General features: G+C 33.6%; 1 protein-coding gene across 1 annotated transcript; it reads left to right on the top strand.

The window, feature by feature from the left end:
• Positions 1-1,891: 1,891 nt before the first annotated feature.
• Positions 1,892-3,588, top strand: LOC130739113 (uncharacterized). The gene has a single exon (XM_057591344.1). The coding sequence runs from the start codon at positions 1,927-1,929 to the stop codon at positions 3,328-3,330; it is 1,404 nt and encodes a 467-aa protein (XP_057447327.1). The 5' UTR covers positions 1,892-1,926; the 3' UTR covers positions 3,331-3,588.
• Positions 3,589-19,427: the final 15,839 nt, after the last annotated feature.

The raw sequence follows: 19,427 nt of genomic DNA, 5'->3' as shown, positions 1-19,427 counted from the left end.
GTTGTATTTCTGGGTTTGGTTTTCATGTTTCTGGGCTTGATTTTTTGGTTTCGTTTTTCTGAGTTTCGTTTTTGTGGAATGGATGTGGTGGTTGTAGTTTGATTCCAGATTTGTTTTCATCTTAGAAATTCATAATCCTGTTATTCTTCTTTCCAGATTCGTTACTATATCTTTTATATGGTATGTTTCCATATTCCCAATTGTATCTGTTGTTCCAGATATGCAACAAAGAAATTGCATGTTATGGATTTAACTTTACAAGAATGAAATCCCCAGTAAAGGAATTAAATGTTTTAGAAAGATTAAAAAATTTCCATGGCATGATGTTTGGTCGTGAATCCTGTTTGTGGATATCACTAGAATGCCTATGCAGATATAGAGATCAAGATTTGTTGTTGTCCCCTTTGAGCAAAGCATTCATGTGAAGATACAATAGATTTTATATTCTATGTTCTTCCTCTCAATCTGGGTTAAATTTGTTAATTATAATTGATAAATACATGTGTAATAAAAAAAATTAAAAAAGTCACGTGGAATTGATGATTGTGCAAAATTTCAGCCACATAAGCACATAACACGAGTAGGGACTTATTTAGATTAAAAAACATTTTCCAGGATCCGAAATCGAAAAAAAAAAATTCAGGGACTTATTTTCATATGTCATACAATTTCAGGGACCTTCAACATATTTAAACCTAAATAGAATATCTGTTATTTTACACTTTCAAAATTGAAAATTTAATTTGTGCTTAGTTGTTCATAACCATTAGTTTTTTATGACACACACACATATATATACTCACTATTTCTTCCTTTAAAAAAGAATGTTTTCATTGTTTCTACCTGGAAATAAATTATTAATGGAGATATTTTTTTTTACAACAAAAAGGATATATTATTGATATAAAGATACATGTGACGAAACACACATGGAGAAAGTCATACATGAAAAACCCTCCCCGACGACTCATGAGATTTAAAGTGTGTGCCTCATCAAAGAAGATACTTAATATCAAAGTGTTTCAAAATCTCTCATTGTTTCCTTCCTTGCGTTCCAAATTCTATTTATCATTTTTTATTTATTTTGCAGTACTATTTTATTTATATTTCTTTATTATTTTCTTTATATTTTTTCTTCTTATTCGAAAATGACAAATAGAAAGTATGAAGTTAGAAGATTAATATAAAAATTGATAATTTATATGATAAGTCTCTTTAAGATTTTTATCACAATAAAGTTACTTTAGCATTTTTGCCTTATGCCCCAAAATGTCTGGACACGACTTTGGGTAGCTTATTAAAAAACTTTAAGCTGATGAAATAAGTTTATTTACCAAATATTTTTAAAGAGTTTTTAACTAGTCAAATGAATTTTAAATTTAATAATACATGATGAAACGAGTTTTTAACTGTTATCCAAACGAGTTTTAAATTTAATAATACATGATGAAAATTAAAATATTAAATCACAGGATATATATTCTTTTGCTACATGAACTAAATCACATGATATTTTAAAGTAATAATATTTTTTTTACATGGAAAAGATATTAAAGTAATAATATGAGAGACAAATACTTTTTATTCAATCATTTTATATAAACTAGCCTCGCGTATCACGTGTAATAGAGTAATGATATATACACACCTCCTTATTTATACACTTCATTTCCACCTATTTTTATTTTTATCTCTCTCCTCTTATCATCTATCATATCTTATACTTTCTCTCTCTTACTTTTTCTTTTCTTCCTATCTCTCTTCTCCCCCACCTCTTTCCACTTTCCACCTCAATTTAGAGGTGTGGACAAATAATTATTGCGTGTAATAATATACTCATGGAATCTTCACATAATTGTCAAGTAGCTAGATAACTATAAGAAGGAGAAGAAGCAGCACTTGCACTGAACCAAGAGTGAGTCAAGTATGGGTATCAATTTTAAAGGAGAAGAAGAAGGAGCTGCATCATCAAAAGCTCTCCTCAATGATACTAATGATACTTCCCCACCCAATAAATCTTCTTGTTCTTCCCTTCTTGTCCTCACCACCTGCATGTCTCTTGTAGCAGCCATTGCCTTTGCATTTCTCTTCCTCTCTTCCTCCTCATCATTATCATCATCACCACCACTATTATCAACCACTGCTCGTCCCCTCACCGAGCTCCACCGCCCCGTCGTCATCCTCATTTCCTGCGATGGGTTCCGTTTTGGTTACCAGTTCAAAACCCCCACACCCAACATCCACCGTCTTATAAAAAACGGCACGGAGGCCGAAACCGGATTGATACCTGTTTTCCCCACCATCACCTTCCCCAACCATTACTCCATCGCCACTGGACTCTACCCCCAACACCACGGCATCATCAATAACTACTTCTTCGACCCCGTCACCGGCGACAAGTTCACAACCGCGAGCCACGACCCGAAATGGTGGCTTGGCCACCCCTTGTGGGAGACCGTAGCAGCCAACGGGTTGAAAGCTGCAACCTACTTTTGGCCTGGTTCTGAGGTAATCAAAGGTTCTTGGACTTGCCCTTCAAGTTTTTGTATGAAGTATAATTCTTCTGTTCCATTTGAGGACAGAGTGGATACTGTTTTGGGGTATTTTGATCTGCCACATGATGAAATGCCTGTGTTTATGATGCTTTATTTTGAGGACCCTGATAGTCAGGGTCATAAGGTTGGGCCTGATGATGATGAAATCACTCAAGCTGTTGCTAGAGTTGATAAAGTGATTGGGAGGTTGATTAAGGGGTTGGAAGAAAGGGGGGTTTTTGAAGATGTTACTGTGATTTTAGTGGGTGATCATGGAATGGTTGGTACATGTGATAAAAAACTTATCTTTTTAGATGATTTGGGGATTCCTGCGGATTGGGTCCATTCATATTCTCCTTTACTTGCAATTCGTCCACCTAATACTCACGAACCTATTGATGTTGTGGCCAAGATGAATGAAAGGTTGAGCTCTGGGAACGTTGAAAATGGGGGGAAGTTGAAGGTGTACCTGAAGGAAGATCTTCCCGAGAGGCTTCATTATGTAGCAAGTGATCGGATTCCGCCGATAATTGGGTTGGTTCATGAGGGTTATAAGGTGGAGCAGAGCAGAACAAATGAGAAAGAGTGTGCAGGTGCTCATGGGTATGACAATGCTTTTTTCTCCATGAGGACCATTTTCGTTGGACATGGTCCTCAATTTGCAAGAGGGAGGAAGGTACCTTCGTTTGAGAATGTTCAGATTTACAATGTTGTTACTTCTATTCTCAACATAAAGGGCGCACCCAATAATGGATCTACCTCATTTCCAGAATCTATTCTTCTATCTACTGCATAAGATTATGTTTTCGATGGCTAAGCTACATGAGCATGATGAGGATGAAATGTTGCACATAGAATAAATATCAATTCTTCCAGGATTCAACTAAGGGTTTTGATCCATTTCAAACTTCTCTAGTTGTTCCTGTATTTTGATATGGATCATCCTTATTTCATAACTAGTACGATAACCCGTGCGCTGCACGGAATTTTATGATAGAATTTTGTAATAAATAAATTAGTTTTCATATATATGTAATTTTTAAATTATACATAAGTGAATCATGTAATAATATATGAAGAGAAAAATAGAATAAATAAATGAAATTGTGTTGTACACATCAAACATTTCAAAAAACTTCCTTAAACACTACATTTATAGTACTGGTCTGTTGTTCGCCTGACTCATCCAGTATTCAAAGTTTAAAACCTTTTCGTGAGCGTACTCTAGAGAGAGCTACATATAACTGACCATGAGTGAAGACGAGCCTCAGAAAGAAGAGCCCAACCTGAGATAGTGTTTGTCGTTGGCTTTTGTTTATGATCATCGCAAAGCATACTGCAATTGAAAATTGTCTTCTTCTGAATTTAATTGGAAATTTGGATCAGAAGGAACTAAGTCCATTATTGAAATGTGCACTTTGTCATTAGCATTGGTTTCAGTGATAACAGTTGCACCAATATAACGTTCACCAAGTTCATCAACAATTAATCTGGTTCCATTGCATAAACCTGCTGCTTGGTCTATATTTCTCGAAAGCATGATTGGAATACCAACTTTTAATAATAGTTTTTGGTTTGACATTCCTTAACTTTTAGTGTCGTTCAAAAATTATGTGGTAAACCACTCACCTCGGATTTCAGAACGCTCATAAGATCGCAAGGCAGAGTTGGAGCTCAGATATTCATGTTCTGGTGCAGCTATCAAGCCAAGAATGTAAGTGTTTATCATTTCAACAGCCTCCAGTGTAGGAGTTAATATTACTCTATCTTGAAATAATTGCGGGTCTTTCATTCTGTGCGGAAGGTCAAGATATGTACATTTAATCTATTCCATTATTGAGTCAAGACTAATTGGGATGAGCTCATCTGAGATATCTAGTTTTATACTCATGCATCGGAGATATTCTATAGTTTTATTTACATAAATATTTTGAAAAATTAAAAAAATACATTGAAATTATATCAAAATTATTTTTGACATGAAAATATATCTTAACGTAAAAGTATATATATATACACACACATTGAATTTTTTCTAATCCTCATATAACATAATTTTACTACTACATTTTCATTATATTATATATATGAAAAAATAATTTTTAATAGTTTTAATAGGAATAGATTTTCATGTAAAATGTTTCTTCTGTGAGATATTTTCATCCTGCAATTTGTACAAAAATAAAAGAAAACTATGTTTACATGAAATTATATTTCAAAGCAGTGAGATTTTCTTAAAGTTTACATTTCTAGTATTTTCATGTAAAAAAGGTATTGGAATGATATTAACGATTTTTCTAATATGCTCGTTCATACTTATTCTATATTTACTCTTAAAACTATTTGAAAAATTATAAAGAATGTACATAAACTATAAGAATTTTTTTTATGTTAGTTTTATCATGAAAGTAATTTCATTTAAAATGTACCTCCCCGTTGGAACTTTTAACCTTGTAATTATTTGTACAAAAATAAGAGTACATTATATTGTTTGATGAATTTCTTTTCCTACTTTTAGTTAATGAAAGTGATACACTGGTGCTTTTAGTTTCACTTTTAGAATTTCTTAAACTCATGTTAGTCCAAATTTATTATTTTTCCTTATAGAATTTGTTCTTAATACTAACTAAAGTGTTCCCTTATCTTGGGGTTACAAATGGAATCTTTAACAAATACGGTGAAGTAGTTAAGTTGATATTTTCAAAATTAAATTTCAATTAATGTTATGATTATTCAATTTAATTGATTCTTTCTTTATTTCTCTCTTGTTCTAGTTTTTTGATTGAGACTTTAATGCCATTACGATTTCCTATAAAACAAAATTTAATCTGGAAATTTCCTGACATAAAAAGCAATAAAATTCCTTTCTATTCTATAGTACATTAGCACAAATAGTAAGTTTCCTCAAATCGCAAAATTCATACATAAGCATGCAACATAAGCATGCTTGTAGTGGAAAAACAAATTTGATTTGAAAAGCTCAAGTTCTTCATCAGAATTAGCTCGATATGGTGTCAAAACCACTCTCTTTATAAATTGTCTAATTTCAAGGTACTTTAAAAAAAAAAAGAGCAAAGCTCGAGAGTCAATGACATGTGCTTAACATGTTAGTTTTAACATCACAATATTTTCATTAAAATTTTCCTTTCCACCGGGTATTTGTACTCTAAAAAATATTGAAATTATATTAAACATACAAAATGTGAAACATCATTTGATACATCAATTATAATCATAATAGAAAAGAATCATCCCAAACCCATTTTCATTTAAACAACTTGAGGAAGAATTTCTAATCAATCTATTTTCCAGCAAATTTGGAACTGAAATACTTCGAACCCCAAAAACACCATCAGGAGCAGCTCCTACTGAATAGACACCACCTTGTTTCCTAAAACAATTGTACTCTCCAAAATTAACTATCTTCAACACAAATTCTCAGGGTCTGACATAGAAGTGATCTTATATCTTCCAAAGAAATATCTTTTAAATATATTTTCAGAATCAATCATTTGAAATCTGAACAAATTAACAGCTCTTTGTACAAAAGTTACATATATGAATTCCATAGTGAAAAGCACAAAATAAGCACGAGCAATCACACCCTCTCTCCATTTCTCAATAACTCAAATGGGGGCCTCATTTTTTTATATTGTTACTTCTTCAAGCACATACTGGTATGTAGCTACTAATGTCAGTTTCTTATGAAATTATATTAGTAAAAGATTTCACTTATCCAAATATTGTTACCTTTCTATATTGCACACATCAGTGAGGGTAACTTGTGATTAAATAAGAAAAAGCAAAGGAAATGACAGTGTATATGTTCCACTCCAATATGTTCAATGTTAATAGTTCCACATTTCAAATCACTTGGATATGAACTCTTATGAATAAAGTTCATGCTCCATCAACTACCCATGAAATTTGAGAATAGAAGTAGAAAAATATTCAATATAGAAGACCAAAATTATATGAATGAAGTGCTTTGCTCACTATCTTGTGCAATTCTGCATCAGGTTGTGAAGAGAGTGCTTGATAAGTGACAACATAGACTAAAGTATGAAACTGATACACAATCATTTTTTTTAAATTTACATTTTAAAATTCTAGAATAATTTTTAAAATCTTATCTCTCTCTCTATGCTCCTGCCTGCTGCCCATTTCCTTCTTTCAGCTTCTTGTTGCGTATGTCCAGCGACGCCTTGATTCTTTGAGGTTCCGATTTCAGATTAGCATTCAACCAACCAACACACATATGGACCAAAATATAAAACAGACACAAAAGTAGCTTCAAACTAATACATTAATCAAACAGTGCCAACTAAATTAAGTTTCCACTTACCAAAATAGACCTGCCTCCCGCTATCCCAGCCATGTATGCATGATCTCGTGAGATGTGATCATTCCAGGTCCATACTTTCAGTAAAAAACCTGTAAATAAAAATACATTAACGCATATTACTTGAGGGCCTATTATTATATAGAGGAACTACAACCAATCCCTTGGCTTGATTTGTTTCTGACATGTCATCCATGAAATTGGAGCAATTCTATATGCCACCTCATCAATGTCATAAGAACCCATAATTCTTCACATACTGCATTCTCTTACCCATTGAAAATTTGAGGATGACTATGTTTTCCCCAAAAGCTAAAATTAAAGGGGAAAATATAGGGCAAGTATGGACAATATACCGCCACTCTGTGAAGAGTGCTTCACATTTAAACTACTAATTATATAAAAATGGAAACCTCTCAGAATTTAACAATAGCTGAAATGGTAAATGACTATCAAAAGATGTCATAGGTCCTGTTATACTTTGTGTCTACAACCAACCAAAAGAGAAAATAATGATGGAATGCATTTTGTATTATGCAAAAAAAAAAAATAAGATGGTATTTTATAAGGGGACACAATTAGGTTTAGATTGTGATTCAATTATCTAGTATTTTTCCCTTGGTTTTTCAAAAGAAAAGCCTAATAAGAGATAAAAGAAAAAAATAAGAATTAAAAGAAAGATTTCAAATAATAAATTTGATTATAATCTAATTGGGATTCATAGTCCTTTTCTATTCATTTCAGAATAGTCAGACAAAAGAAGTATATTAGTATATTTTTCTTATAAAGGGAAAATCAGTTCAATAGTGTATGATAGACCAACAATATAACAAATTTAAACTGATACAAATCTCTCTAAATGCGTTCTGGACTAAAATGTAGCCTTCTCGCAACAAAGGCATTAAAATGCAGCTAGCTCCATTGTTAATAGAAGCAAGTATTGCGGATAGCTTGGCACGAAATCGTTCATCAATATCTCGAAACACACATCCATGTATATTGTACATTGGAAGCATCATGCAGAAAAATACTTAGACTTAGAAACATAATGCCTAAAAAAATAAGAGAAGAAAGCAACTTCATTGGAAATGTGTTTGATTCAACTATTTCTATAATATTCATAAAATAATTTGAATATAATAAATAATGAATAGTTTATATAAATTTCAATTTTTTTGGATAATGATAATTTTTTTGTATATTTTTTTAGGATAATATTTTTGTCTATTCATTATTGAACAATTTGTAAATAATTTTTTACAATATGTATTTAATGATATTAACGATTTTTGTGTTTCTATTAATATATAAATATAAATATATTTTTCTATCAATGGTTTAGGTCTATTTTTTTTTGGAAAAACGTATATTTATTTTCTACGGAGCAAATATGTATATTGTTTTTTAAAAGTAAATATGTAGGACGGTCAAATGCGTATATTGTTAATACTATTGTGTACTATACATTTATTAATATACTACTTATAATACATATTTAATGTATTGACAACACAAAAAACAGTATAAATAGTCCTCTAATCACATTATTTTTATCGATGACAGCATGAAAAACAGTATAAAAAAATACTTGCTATAAAAAATTGTATAAAAGAATACTTTTATTGATGTAGACTGCAAAGTGCAAATGGACTAAATGTCAAAATTCTTATTTTTGTATCTCAGCCAGATTCGAACTCACGATCATGGATTCATGTTATAAGTTTAGAACCTGTTTCACTTAAAACTCTACTTATTTACGGAACTGCCACCTTGTTTTCATCTCCATGATTTATGTCAACAATATGAGACCAATCAAAATTAGACATTTGGAAATTCAATATTATCAACCAATAGAATGAAAACATGTGGAAATTAAATAACAATGTGGCCCACTTTGGTGGATGGGCTTTATATATTATTAAGATGAGAATAAATATCATTTCTTCGTATTTCTTTGTGTTTTTCATATTACATAATCTATCATATTTCTCATTTCTCTTCCTATACCTCTTCGGGTGTGAGTGGAATTGGGGAATTGAATGAAGTATTATTTATTCAAAATTATTAGGGTTATAATACGTGAACCACCAACAGTACATACACCCTTCAAACACCATATATTTTTCTCTCGACATCTCTCACATAAGAATTATTATTTATTCACACATTACCTTATATTTTTTCTACTCCTTTTCCACTTCTATTTTATTTTTATTTCTATTGCTCTTATCTATCACATCTTATATTTTATCTCTCTTTTATTTTTATCTATCTTCTACTTCCACCTCTTCTCCACTATGTCAAAGAAACTTTTTCCTTTCATTATCACACCACATCAATTCCTTCTCTTTATTCCCTTCATTTCTTTCTTTGGGTATCTACATTAGACCATAACCTCTCAAGCAAATCACTTTGTAGCCACTATCATTGATTTATAGAGTTAATGGTTGAGATTCAATTATTTAAAAATTGACTAATTATCCAAATATTAACATGTTATTTGTGAAGGTTGGACCCTTAATCCGTCGGAGATTGTAACGCCTCAATTTCTCAATCAAGGATCACATTAGTAACCCAACAATTATGGGAACTAACTTGAGTTTTTTTTTTCAAAGGGGTGAGAATTTTGAAAAATCACCCAAGCAATGACCCGAGGTGTTCCCAGGTAAGCTGGCTGAACACAATGACACATTGAAAGCCCTTCTTTCCTTAGAATAAACAACCCGAGTTTTTACTTGAACTCAAATGAGGGTTTTGATATTATTTATAAAACATTTCAAAACAATCAATTATTCTTTTGAATCTCAAATTAATTCAATTAATCCAATTTTCAAAAAGAAAATCAGTTAGCCATTTAATTATGAAATCCGTTTATCAATTTCGAAAAGAACCCATTAATCTTTTTATTTTCAAAAATAATATAATCAATCCATTTTTTTAAAACAATAAATCATCGCATAACAAATACTATATCACGATATAAATTTAAAGTAATAACCGCTAGCGTAATAAAAACTCAGACAAAATTAACAGCATACAGGGACAAAGTATAAAACCTCAAGTGCCCTACTTAGATTATAGCGCATATTTGGAGAAAGGAGAAGGTCGCTAACGAACTACCAAAGGTGAGGGAATGTTGCGGTCAAAAAGAGGGAGTAGGGCACTTGAGGTTGATGAGTCTCAAGTGAACTTTGTAGTGAGGGAAGCATCTACTTGGGTTGATGATTCATGCTTCACTCTTCTTATTTATAGGAGAGGTTCACACCTTCCTAACCCCTTGAGCAAGTCAGCCAACCCACCTAAAGAGGGAGGTTTTTTTTTCTTCCTATTTTTAATCCCCTATTTCCCCACCTTAGGTCTAGGTTCATTTACTAACCTTTTCTTTTTGAATTTATTAGATATAAACTCAACAAATTATCTCTATAAAATTCCTTCATTAATTAATTAAATATTCATCAACTATAACTGACTATCATTAAGTTTTTAGGATTATATCTCTATTCTAGAAACTCCTCAAAAGATTTAAATTCAAGATAGCTTAGCTTACTTGTTCTCCAAGCTACTACAACCTTAATTTGGTAAAATAACTAGTGTTTTTTTACCCGCGCGTTGCACGAGGAATATGTCTATTGTATTTGATACGTCAATTAATATCTTGATTATTAAAAATTAAACAAAGGATGAAATAGAAGAGTCAGAAATGCTAAGCAAAGTGGACATAAAGACTTATCTTCTAAGCCTGATTGAGATCAACACGAACTCGTTTCACATTCTTCGTGTATATGAAGATAATAGCACAAATCACAAATATAAGGAATTACCAACATATTAATCTTAAAAAAAAATGAATGTGATAGTAGCACAAATCAGGATTGTGAAAGATAAATCATAAAGTATGACATTATTGTGTTTATTCTAAGTCATCCAAGTTTGAGTCAATATTGACGCTTAAAGCAATTTTCTATCTGCATAATAGATATAATCAGTAGCTCATTTTATTCAAGCTTGATATCATCTTCTAAAATAAGCTTGATATTATCTTGACATATTATTGATTATTTTTTGAACTGGACATATTATTGATTCAATTTATCCTTAATTGGCTAGACAGATAATTAATATTTTTTTTCTTAAAAAAATAATTATTGTGTTTTTATTTCCTATTTCGTTTTTATTTTGTATATATTTCAAAATTTATATAATTTTGTGCTTTTTATATTGTTATAAAAATTATATAGAATATTAATTTTAAAATTTTAATTGTTTTCAAATTAAAATGTGAATCACTTAAAATATATACAAAATAATTTTTTTCGGGAAAATCAAAATAAAAAAGTATTGATGCTGTAAATTTTTTAAAACATCAATATCTATTTGATTTAGAAAATAAAAAAAATTAAAAATAAAAAAAACTAATAATGATGTTGTTAACTAAAAAAAAATCAATATTTATTTACTCATCATACACCTTTTAAAACCAATCAAATATTAGATATATTGTAAAAAATTTATATAGCTATCTAACAAATTGACACGTGGGATACAAGTTCCTAATTTTATGGCTGGTCTGTGTTCCGCATTTGTCAACAGAGGGTCCTTTATGAAGCTAGTTTGATGCTTCTTGTGCCGTGTTTTTGTTCAAATTGATGCTTCGGATGGCTAAATGTTGTTTCTCCCCTCCGCATTTTTGCAACTTTGGTGTTAATGGCAGATCTGATGATTCTTCCAGCTCTGTTCGTGAGGTGTTGCAAGGTGGAGTTATGGCCGAAGGCACGACGCAACCGGTGCAGAGATGTTCTTTGTCATAGATCGTTTTGGGGCGCTATGGTTCTTGTTTTGGGCGCTATGGTTTTGGGCTGCCAAAGTGCTGCTCAAGGTCAACAGTGAAGGTGGTGAAATTTTGGGTCGGCGTGTGCTATTTAGGGTCGTTGTCGGGTGTTGTTCCCTTTAGGTTTTTTGCCTTTGCTTTCCGGTTGATGTCGTGTGTTGTTTCGCGTCCCCTCCAATAGCGAGCTATGTTTTTGTTAGGTTATGTGGTTTTTGTTTACCACATCTAGGTCCCCGACATGTGCTCTTTCTCATTGGTCGATTAGTGCTTGACCTGGGTTTGGACTTGTTTAATGTGATTTTTAGGTGTTCTTTGTGAACATTGGAGGGGTTTATGCTCACTTTGTTGAGTTATGTTTGTACAATCAACCATTCTATTTAATAAAATTTATGCTTTAAAAAAAAATTGACACGTGTAATTTTTCTCCTTTGCTCATGGATCTTCTCTGTTGGGTGGAAAGAATCCCACCTTACATACTCGCCACTATTGTCACATAAATAATACTCTTTAACTTTCTTGGTGCCCCCACAAGTAAAAATGCCCTCATATGAGATAATCCCACAGCAAACATTAATTCCTTCCTTAAAACCTTCAACGAAAATCAAAATTGAATTGGTCACATACATTGTGATTGAAATACAGTGGCAATAGGGAAATTAAGAGTAATGATTCATGGACATCCGCACACTGAAGACACCTAGCAGACACCCCGAGTGAAAAATGAGATGTTAGTTGAGTGTCTAAACTATTTGGTTGTCTAGGTATGGTTGGAAATGAGTGGTCAGCAAATTGCAATACATACCATAATTTGCAGGGTTGTTTATTCTATCTTGAAGCCAATCATAGAAATTAGCATGACATTACTTAAACCCTTTAAGTATGTGGTCAAGGCTTGTGAGAATACTGCTCAAAGCATTATTGTGTGCGTCCAGAAGCTGCTTCAAAACAACCACCATTGCTAGCTTCCTGGTTCAGTGCTCTAAGAGATGGCAAGCATCCCAAAGGAGACAAACTTAGAAAACCTAAATTTCTAGCCCCTTTCTTATATAGAATCTGCACAAATAAAATTAACAACTTGTTACATTCTTGTATTACTAAAAAAACTAACTTGGAATTTATTTAGCTAGTTTAATTTTGCAGGTGGTTATGCTTACTTGGATTGCTTGTGTCAAGTGTCCATGTGACAGAACTTAATGGCACAACGACGGCTTGAAAATACCATGTTTATCGTTCGGTAGTGCAGATAAAGACTTTTCCTATTAGATCATCAAGTTATGATCACAACCATTCCACACATATTTAACAATTAATCTCTAACAATCCACCTCCTTCTCTTTTCCAAGTAAAAAATCACTTGCGTGCATCATGTAACAAAACAAAGATACATCCCAATCAAAAGAGAGATTTAAACTGAAAAGCAAATTCAAGGCAAGATGCTCCAACCCATGAATAAAGTTTGTTACAATATAGTTGCAACCAATTATCAATTATAATTGAGCATAACCACCCTGTAGAAAAGATAAGAAACAAAAGAAACAGAATATCAAAATTAATAAGTCATAGATAAATAGGCAACGTACTCCATCCATTCTCAAACATGCAAGCCAAATTCTATCCCACCGCTCCACCACGCATCGACGATAAGCACGCCAATGGGTTCATCGAACCACCTCTCTTCGCTTTAAGACATGGCCAAGAGGCAAGAGCGATATAAAAAATATTTTTTTCGGGAAAATCAAAATAAAAAATATTGATGCTGTATATTTTTAAAAAAATCAATATCTATTTGATTTAGAAAATAAAAAAAATTAAAATTTAAAATAAAACTAATAATGATGTTGTAAACTAAAAAAATCAATATTTATTTGCTCATCATACACCTTTTAAAACCAATCAAATATTAAATAGATTATAAAACATTTATAGAAATCGGTTGCCTTTAAGATAAATCTTTTAAAATTTTAATATTTTATGAAAAAGTTTCTCAAATTTACCTTTAAAAAATCGGTTTCAAGATTTGTTATGGAAATAAATTTTGGGTAAAGAAAAGGTTTATTTTTAGGGTATTAATTAAATTTTATGTTATTTATATTGAATTTTTGGATTTTTATTTAATTCAGAATTTTATGAGTTTTTATTAATGAATTTTTATGGTATTTTTAGTTTTTTATTTAATCTAGGTAAATCTTAGATAATTTGGTAAAATCTTTTAAAATTTTAATATTTTATGAAAAAGTTTCTCAGATTTAAATTTACCTTCAAATAATCAATTTCAAGATTTGTAATGGAAATAAATTTTAGGTGAAGAAAAAGTTTACTTTTAGATAATTAATTAAATTTTATGGTATTTTTATTGGATTTTCGGATTTTTATTTAATTCAGAATTTTATGAGTTTTTATTGTGATTTGGTAGATTTTGATAGTTTTATTAATTATCTTTTATGGTATTTTTATTGAATTTCCTGGTTTTTTATTTAATCTAGGTAAATATTAGATAATTTGGGAAAATCTTTTAAAATTTTAATATTTTATGAAAAAGTTTCTTAGATTTAAACATAAAAAACTATCTAACAAATTGACACGTGGAATTTGCTATCTAACAAATTTGCACGTGGATTTTATCTAGTTTTTATTTTCCGTGCGTTGCACGGGAAATATGTATTGTATTTGATACATCAATTAATCATGAATGTGATTATGCATCTTAGATAATGAAGACAAATCTTTTAAAATTCGGTTTCAAGATCTGTTTTGAAATTAGGAAATGTAAGATCAAGGTTTGATCAGTGGTTGCATCTCTATATTTTGATGATTACAATTAAGGTTTGTGATGATGAACAATTGTGGTACCCTAACGTTTGTCTTTTGTAGTTGTGACAAACAGGTTCTGAATCTGATCCAAGCCTATTCGATCAGAGGAAGAAGAACCAAGGGTTACTAAAAAGAGAGCTCTTTAGCTTACCATGTTCGTTCAGAACAGTGGCAAATCCTTCAGAAGTTCTGAAGATAGAAGCTCTCAAGAAGTTCTGAAGAACCGGAGTCAGAAGTTCTGAAGACCAGATGTTCAAGTGGAACGGTCCAGAAGTAGAAGACTCAAGTTCTGAAGACTTGAAAGAAGTTGGCATCTGAAGACCCAAGCTTTTCTAGCTCTGACGTTCAGAAGTTCTGAGGAACTTGTTCAGAAGCAGAAGTTGCAAGGTCAGAGGATCCAAGCTTCCATCTGACTGTGATCAGAAGCTCCACCAACGTTTATATGAAGCTCTCCAGATCTCAAGTCAGCGGGTGAAAGGACAGGTCACTGTCATAGTACAGATAGTACAAGTCTCAGTCTGTCCGCCACCTACCTCCTGCAACCTAGCAGTCTGATATTACAGGATTGCCACTCCAACGGACAAAACCCTAGCAACGGCTACATCATTTGCCTTGGAGTATTTAAAGGTTGAAGATAGAAGAAAGAAGTTGAGAAACCTTGCTGAAAACATTCAACTTATTCGAACAATCTCTTAGCATTATTTCTTCACTGTTCTTAAACATCTGAGTTTACTATTAGCTTTTCAGAAGCACTTCTTGTAAACCCAAAATCTTTTACATTACTTTGTAAAGTTCCTTAAGAGACCAAGGTTGGTCGGATCTTGAGGGGACTGAATCAAGGTTGATTCAGTGTTTAGCTAGTCTTAAGAGGATCGGTAGATCAGCTTCTTAAGAGGATACTAGTGAGAAAATCAGTGTATTGTTAGTCACTTGGCAGGTAGCAAAGTGCAGTTGTAACACTCATTGATTCTAGTGAATTGCCTTTATTTGAAGAAGGAAGAAATCACCTTCACGGGTGGACTGGATTAGCTTGAGCTTTTATCTTAAGTGAACCAGGATAAAATACTTGCGTGCTTCACTTCTTATCCCTCTGCACCTTGTTCTTATCTTTGAGTTTGGAAAAAGTTCTAAAAGTATATCCCTTATTCAAAAACTCTATTCAAACCCCCCCTTCTAGTGTTTTTTCGCACCTTCAATTGGCATCAGAGCTCCGGTTCTGATTTAAACACCTAACAGTGTTCAGTGATCCAGAACCTTGTGTGAAAAACAAACGATGGCCCAAGCCAATACTTCCGCTGACAACAACAACAACAACAACAACCAACTCAGAGCACCAATCTTTGATGGTGAAAAGTTTGAGTACTGGAAAGATAGAATAGAGAGTTATTTCCTTGGCACTGACCCAGATCTCTGGGATATGGTCATGGAAGGCTATACTGATCCAGTAGATGCTTCAGGAGTGAAGATCCCTCGTTCTGAAATGACTGACGCTCAGAAGAAGCGCTTCAAGGATCATCACAAGGCGAAGTCTATGCTATTTAGCTCAATATCATATATTGAGTATGAGAAGATCTCTGACAAAGAAACAGCAAAATCCATCTATGACTCCTTGGTCATGACACATGAAGGAAATGAAGAAGTCAAGGAGACCAAAGCTCTTGCGCTCATACAACAATATGAGCAGTTCAAGATGGAATCTGGTGAAACCATTGAAGAGATGTACTCAAGGTTTCAAACTCTGATTGCTGGAATCAGAGTGCTAAACAAGGGCTACTCCACTGGTGATCATGTCAAAAAGATCATCAGAAGTTTGCCTAAAGAATGGATGGCCTTTGTCACTGCACTGAAACTCTCCAGGAATCTGAACTCGTTGAAGTTAGAAGAGCTCGTGAGTCATCTCAGAAGCCATGAGATTGAACTCAAAGAGCACATGCCTCAAAAGAAAGACAAATCTATTGCTCTTAAGTCAAAATCTGACAAAGCAAAAGCTTATCAGGCAGAAGAGGAAGATTCCTCTGAAGAGCTATCAGATGCGTCTGGTGATGAAGAACTATCTCTTTTCACAAAGAGATTAAGCAAACTCTGGAAGAACAGACACAACAAAGGCAAAGGACCAAAGAAAAGCTCAGGAAGATTTGAATCTTCATCCAGTCAGAAGAAGTCGTCTAGAAAGGAAGTCACTTGCTTCGAGTGCAAGGAATCTGGACACTATAAGAGTGACTGTCCCAAGCTAAAGAAGGACAAGAGACCAAGAAGAGTCTTCAAGAAGAAAGCTCTCGTGACCTTCGATCCTACTGACTCTGATAAAGCTGAGTCAGAAGAAGATGAAGCTGTGGAGGCTCTAATGGCTACCACCAGCAGAGGTGCTGAAGCTTCAGAAGATGAATCAGACTCTGAGAATGACGATGAGGTATTCTCTAATTTTTCTACATCTGAGCTAAGAACTGCTTTATCTGAAATAATGAAGAAACATGATGTTCTGCTAAATAAACATAAAGAGCTTAAAAGGAAATATGCTGTTAAAACCAGTTCTTCAGAAGTTCATGAGAAGTCAGTCTCTGAACTCATGGAAGAAAACTATACTCTTGTTAATGACAACGCTGTTCTTCCTGCTAAAAATGATGTGTTAGAAGATCAACTTGCATCATCTGATGTTAAGTATGAGACAAAATATGAGAAAGCGTTTCAAAAGTTCCTTGCCAAGGGCATAGACAGAAGTCTTATGGCTTCAATGATCTATGGCATGAGCAGAAATGGGAACAGTGGCCTTGGCTACTTTCAATCCATGAGAGATAAGTCATCTGAGCCCAAACGCGAACCTTTGCATAAGCATTTCGTTCCCGCTGGCACTGTCATCCCAGAAAAGGTTACACCAAAGGTGGTAAAACCAAAAGGAAAATTCAAACTTGACTTGTCTAAATATTATAATCAAGTTCCTTTGCATTATCCTCCTGTTGCACCCAAAGTTCCAAGAACCTCTGGGAAAACTAACAAGAAAGGACCCAAGATATGGGTACCTAAGGCAAAAATTATTCCTGTTACAGATATCTTATGCAGCTCAGTTAAGACACCTGTCATGGTTCCTGGACAGTGGATGCTCACGACACATGACAGGCACAAGGTCTATATTCCAAGAACTGACACCGCTTAAGTCAGGAGGAGACGTTGGCTTTGGAGGAAACCAGAAGGGAAAAATCATTGGAAAAGGTTCCATAGGAGATGGAAAAACTCCAGTCATCAACGACGTACTTCTGGTGGATGGATTAATACATAACTTGCTCTCCATAAGCCAAATTGCTGACAGAGGTTATGATGTGATCTTTAATCAAACTTGCTGCAAAGCTGTCAGTCAAACAGATGGATCTGTTCTGTTTTCTGGGAAAAGAAGAAATGACATTTACAAAATCAAATCCTCTGAACTGCTATCTCAGAAGGTCAAATGTCTTATGTCAGTTAATGATGAGCAATGGATCTGGCACAGACGCCTAGGGCATGCCAGCCTCAGGAAGATCTCTCAGCTCAGCAAGCTAAATCTTGTCAGAGGATTGTCCCGTCTGAAGTATTCCTCAGAGGCTTTGTGTGAAGCTTGTCAGAAGGGAAAATTCACCAAGAAGCCCTTTAAAGCGAAGAATGTGGTATCTACAACAAGACCCCTTGAGCTACTTCACATTGATCTCTTTGGACCAGTGAAAACTGAATCCATTGGAGGAAAGAAGTATGGGTTAGTCATTGTAGATGACTACAGCAGGTGGACATGAGTGAAGTTCCTAAGGCACAAAGATGAAACACACACTATGTTTACCAACTTCATTACCCAAGTTCAGAAGGAGTTTCAAACCTCAGTGATTACTGTCAGAAGTGATCATGGTGGAGAATTTGAGAACAAAGCTTTTGAAGAATTATTCAACTCCCAAGGAATCTCTCACAACTTCTCCTGTCCTCGCACTCCTCAACAAAATGAAGTTGTTGAAAGGAAGAACATAACTCTTCAGGAGATGGCTCGCACCATGATGCAAGAATCAAGTATGGCCAAGCACTTCTGGGCAGAAGCAATCAACACTGCATGCTATATCCAGAACAGAATTCCATCAGACCAATTCTGGAGAAGACTCCTTATGAGCTATGCAAAGGAAGACAACCTGATATCTCCTACTTCCATCCATTTGGAAGTTCTTGCTACATGCTCAACACTAAGGAGCAATTGGGTAAATTCGATTCTAAAGCTTTAAAATGTTACTTTCTTCGTTATTCTGAAAGATCTAAAGGTTTTAGAATTTATAATATTATTCATCAAACTGTTGAGGAATCTATCCAAATTAGATTTGATGATAAGCTTGGCTCAGAAAAGTCAAAGCTGTTTGAAAGATTTGCAGATTTAAGCATTGATTATTCGGAAGCAAATCAACCAAAGAAAACCCCAGAGGATGTTGCTCCAGAGGCAGAAGCATCTGAAGATGCTCCAACAACTTCTGATCAACTTCAGAAGAAGAAAAGAATAGCTGCCTCTCATACAGAAGAACTGATCATTGACAACAAAGATGCTCCCGTCAGAACCAGGTCTATGCTCAAACCTTCAGAAGAGACTCTTCTGAGTCTGAAAGGACTTGTATCTCTCATTGAGCCAAAATCAGTTGATGAAGCTCTTGAAGACAAAGGCTGGATTCAGGCTATGCAAGAAGAGCTAGATTAGTTCACCAAGAATGATGTATGGACCTTAATGCCCAAACCCAAAGGTTTCCATGTCATAGGAACCAAGTGGGTATTCAGAAACAAGCTGAATAAAAAAGGAGAAGTAACAAGAAACAAGGCAAGACTGGTGGCTCAAGGCTACAGTCAACAAGAGGGGATTGATTACACTGAGACCTTTGCTCCTGTAGCAAGGCTTGAAGCTATAAGGCTACTGATTTCCTTC

Source organism: Lotus japonicus, chromosome 2 (assembly GCF_012489685.1).
Source record: "Lotus japonicus ecotype B-129 chromosome 2, LjGifu_v1.2".
Classification (NCBI taxonomy): Eukaryota; Viridiplantae; Streptophyta; class Magnoliopsida; order Fabales; family Fabaceae; genus Lotus; species Lotus japonicus.
Note: the sequence above shows the minus strand (reverse complement) of the source record. Positions and strands in the feature narration are given on the sequence as shown.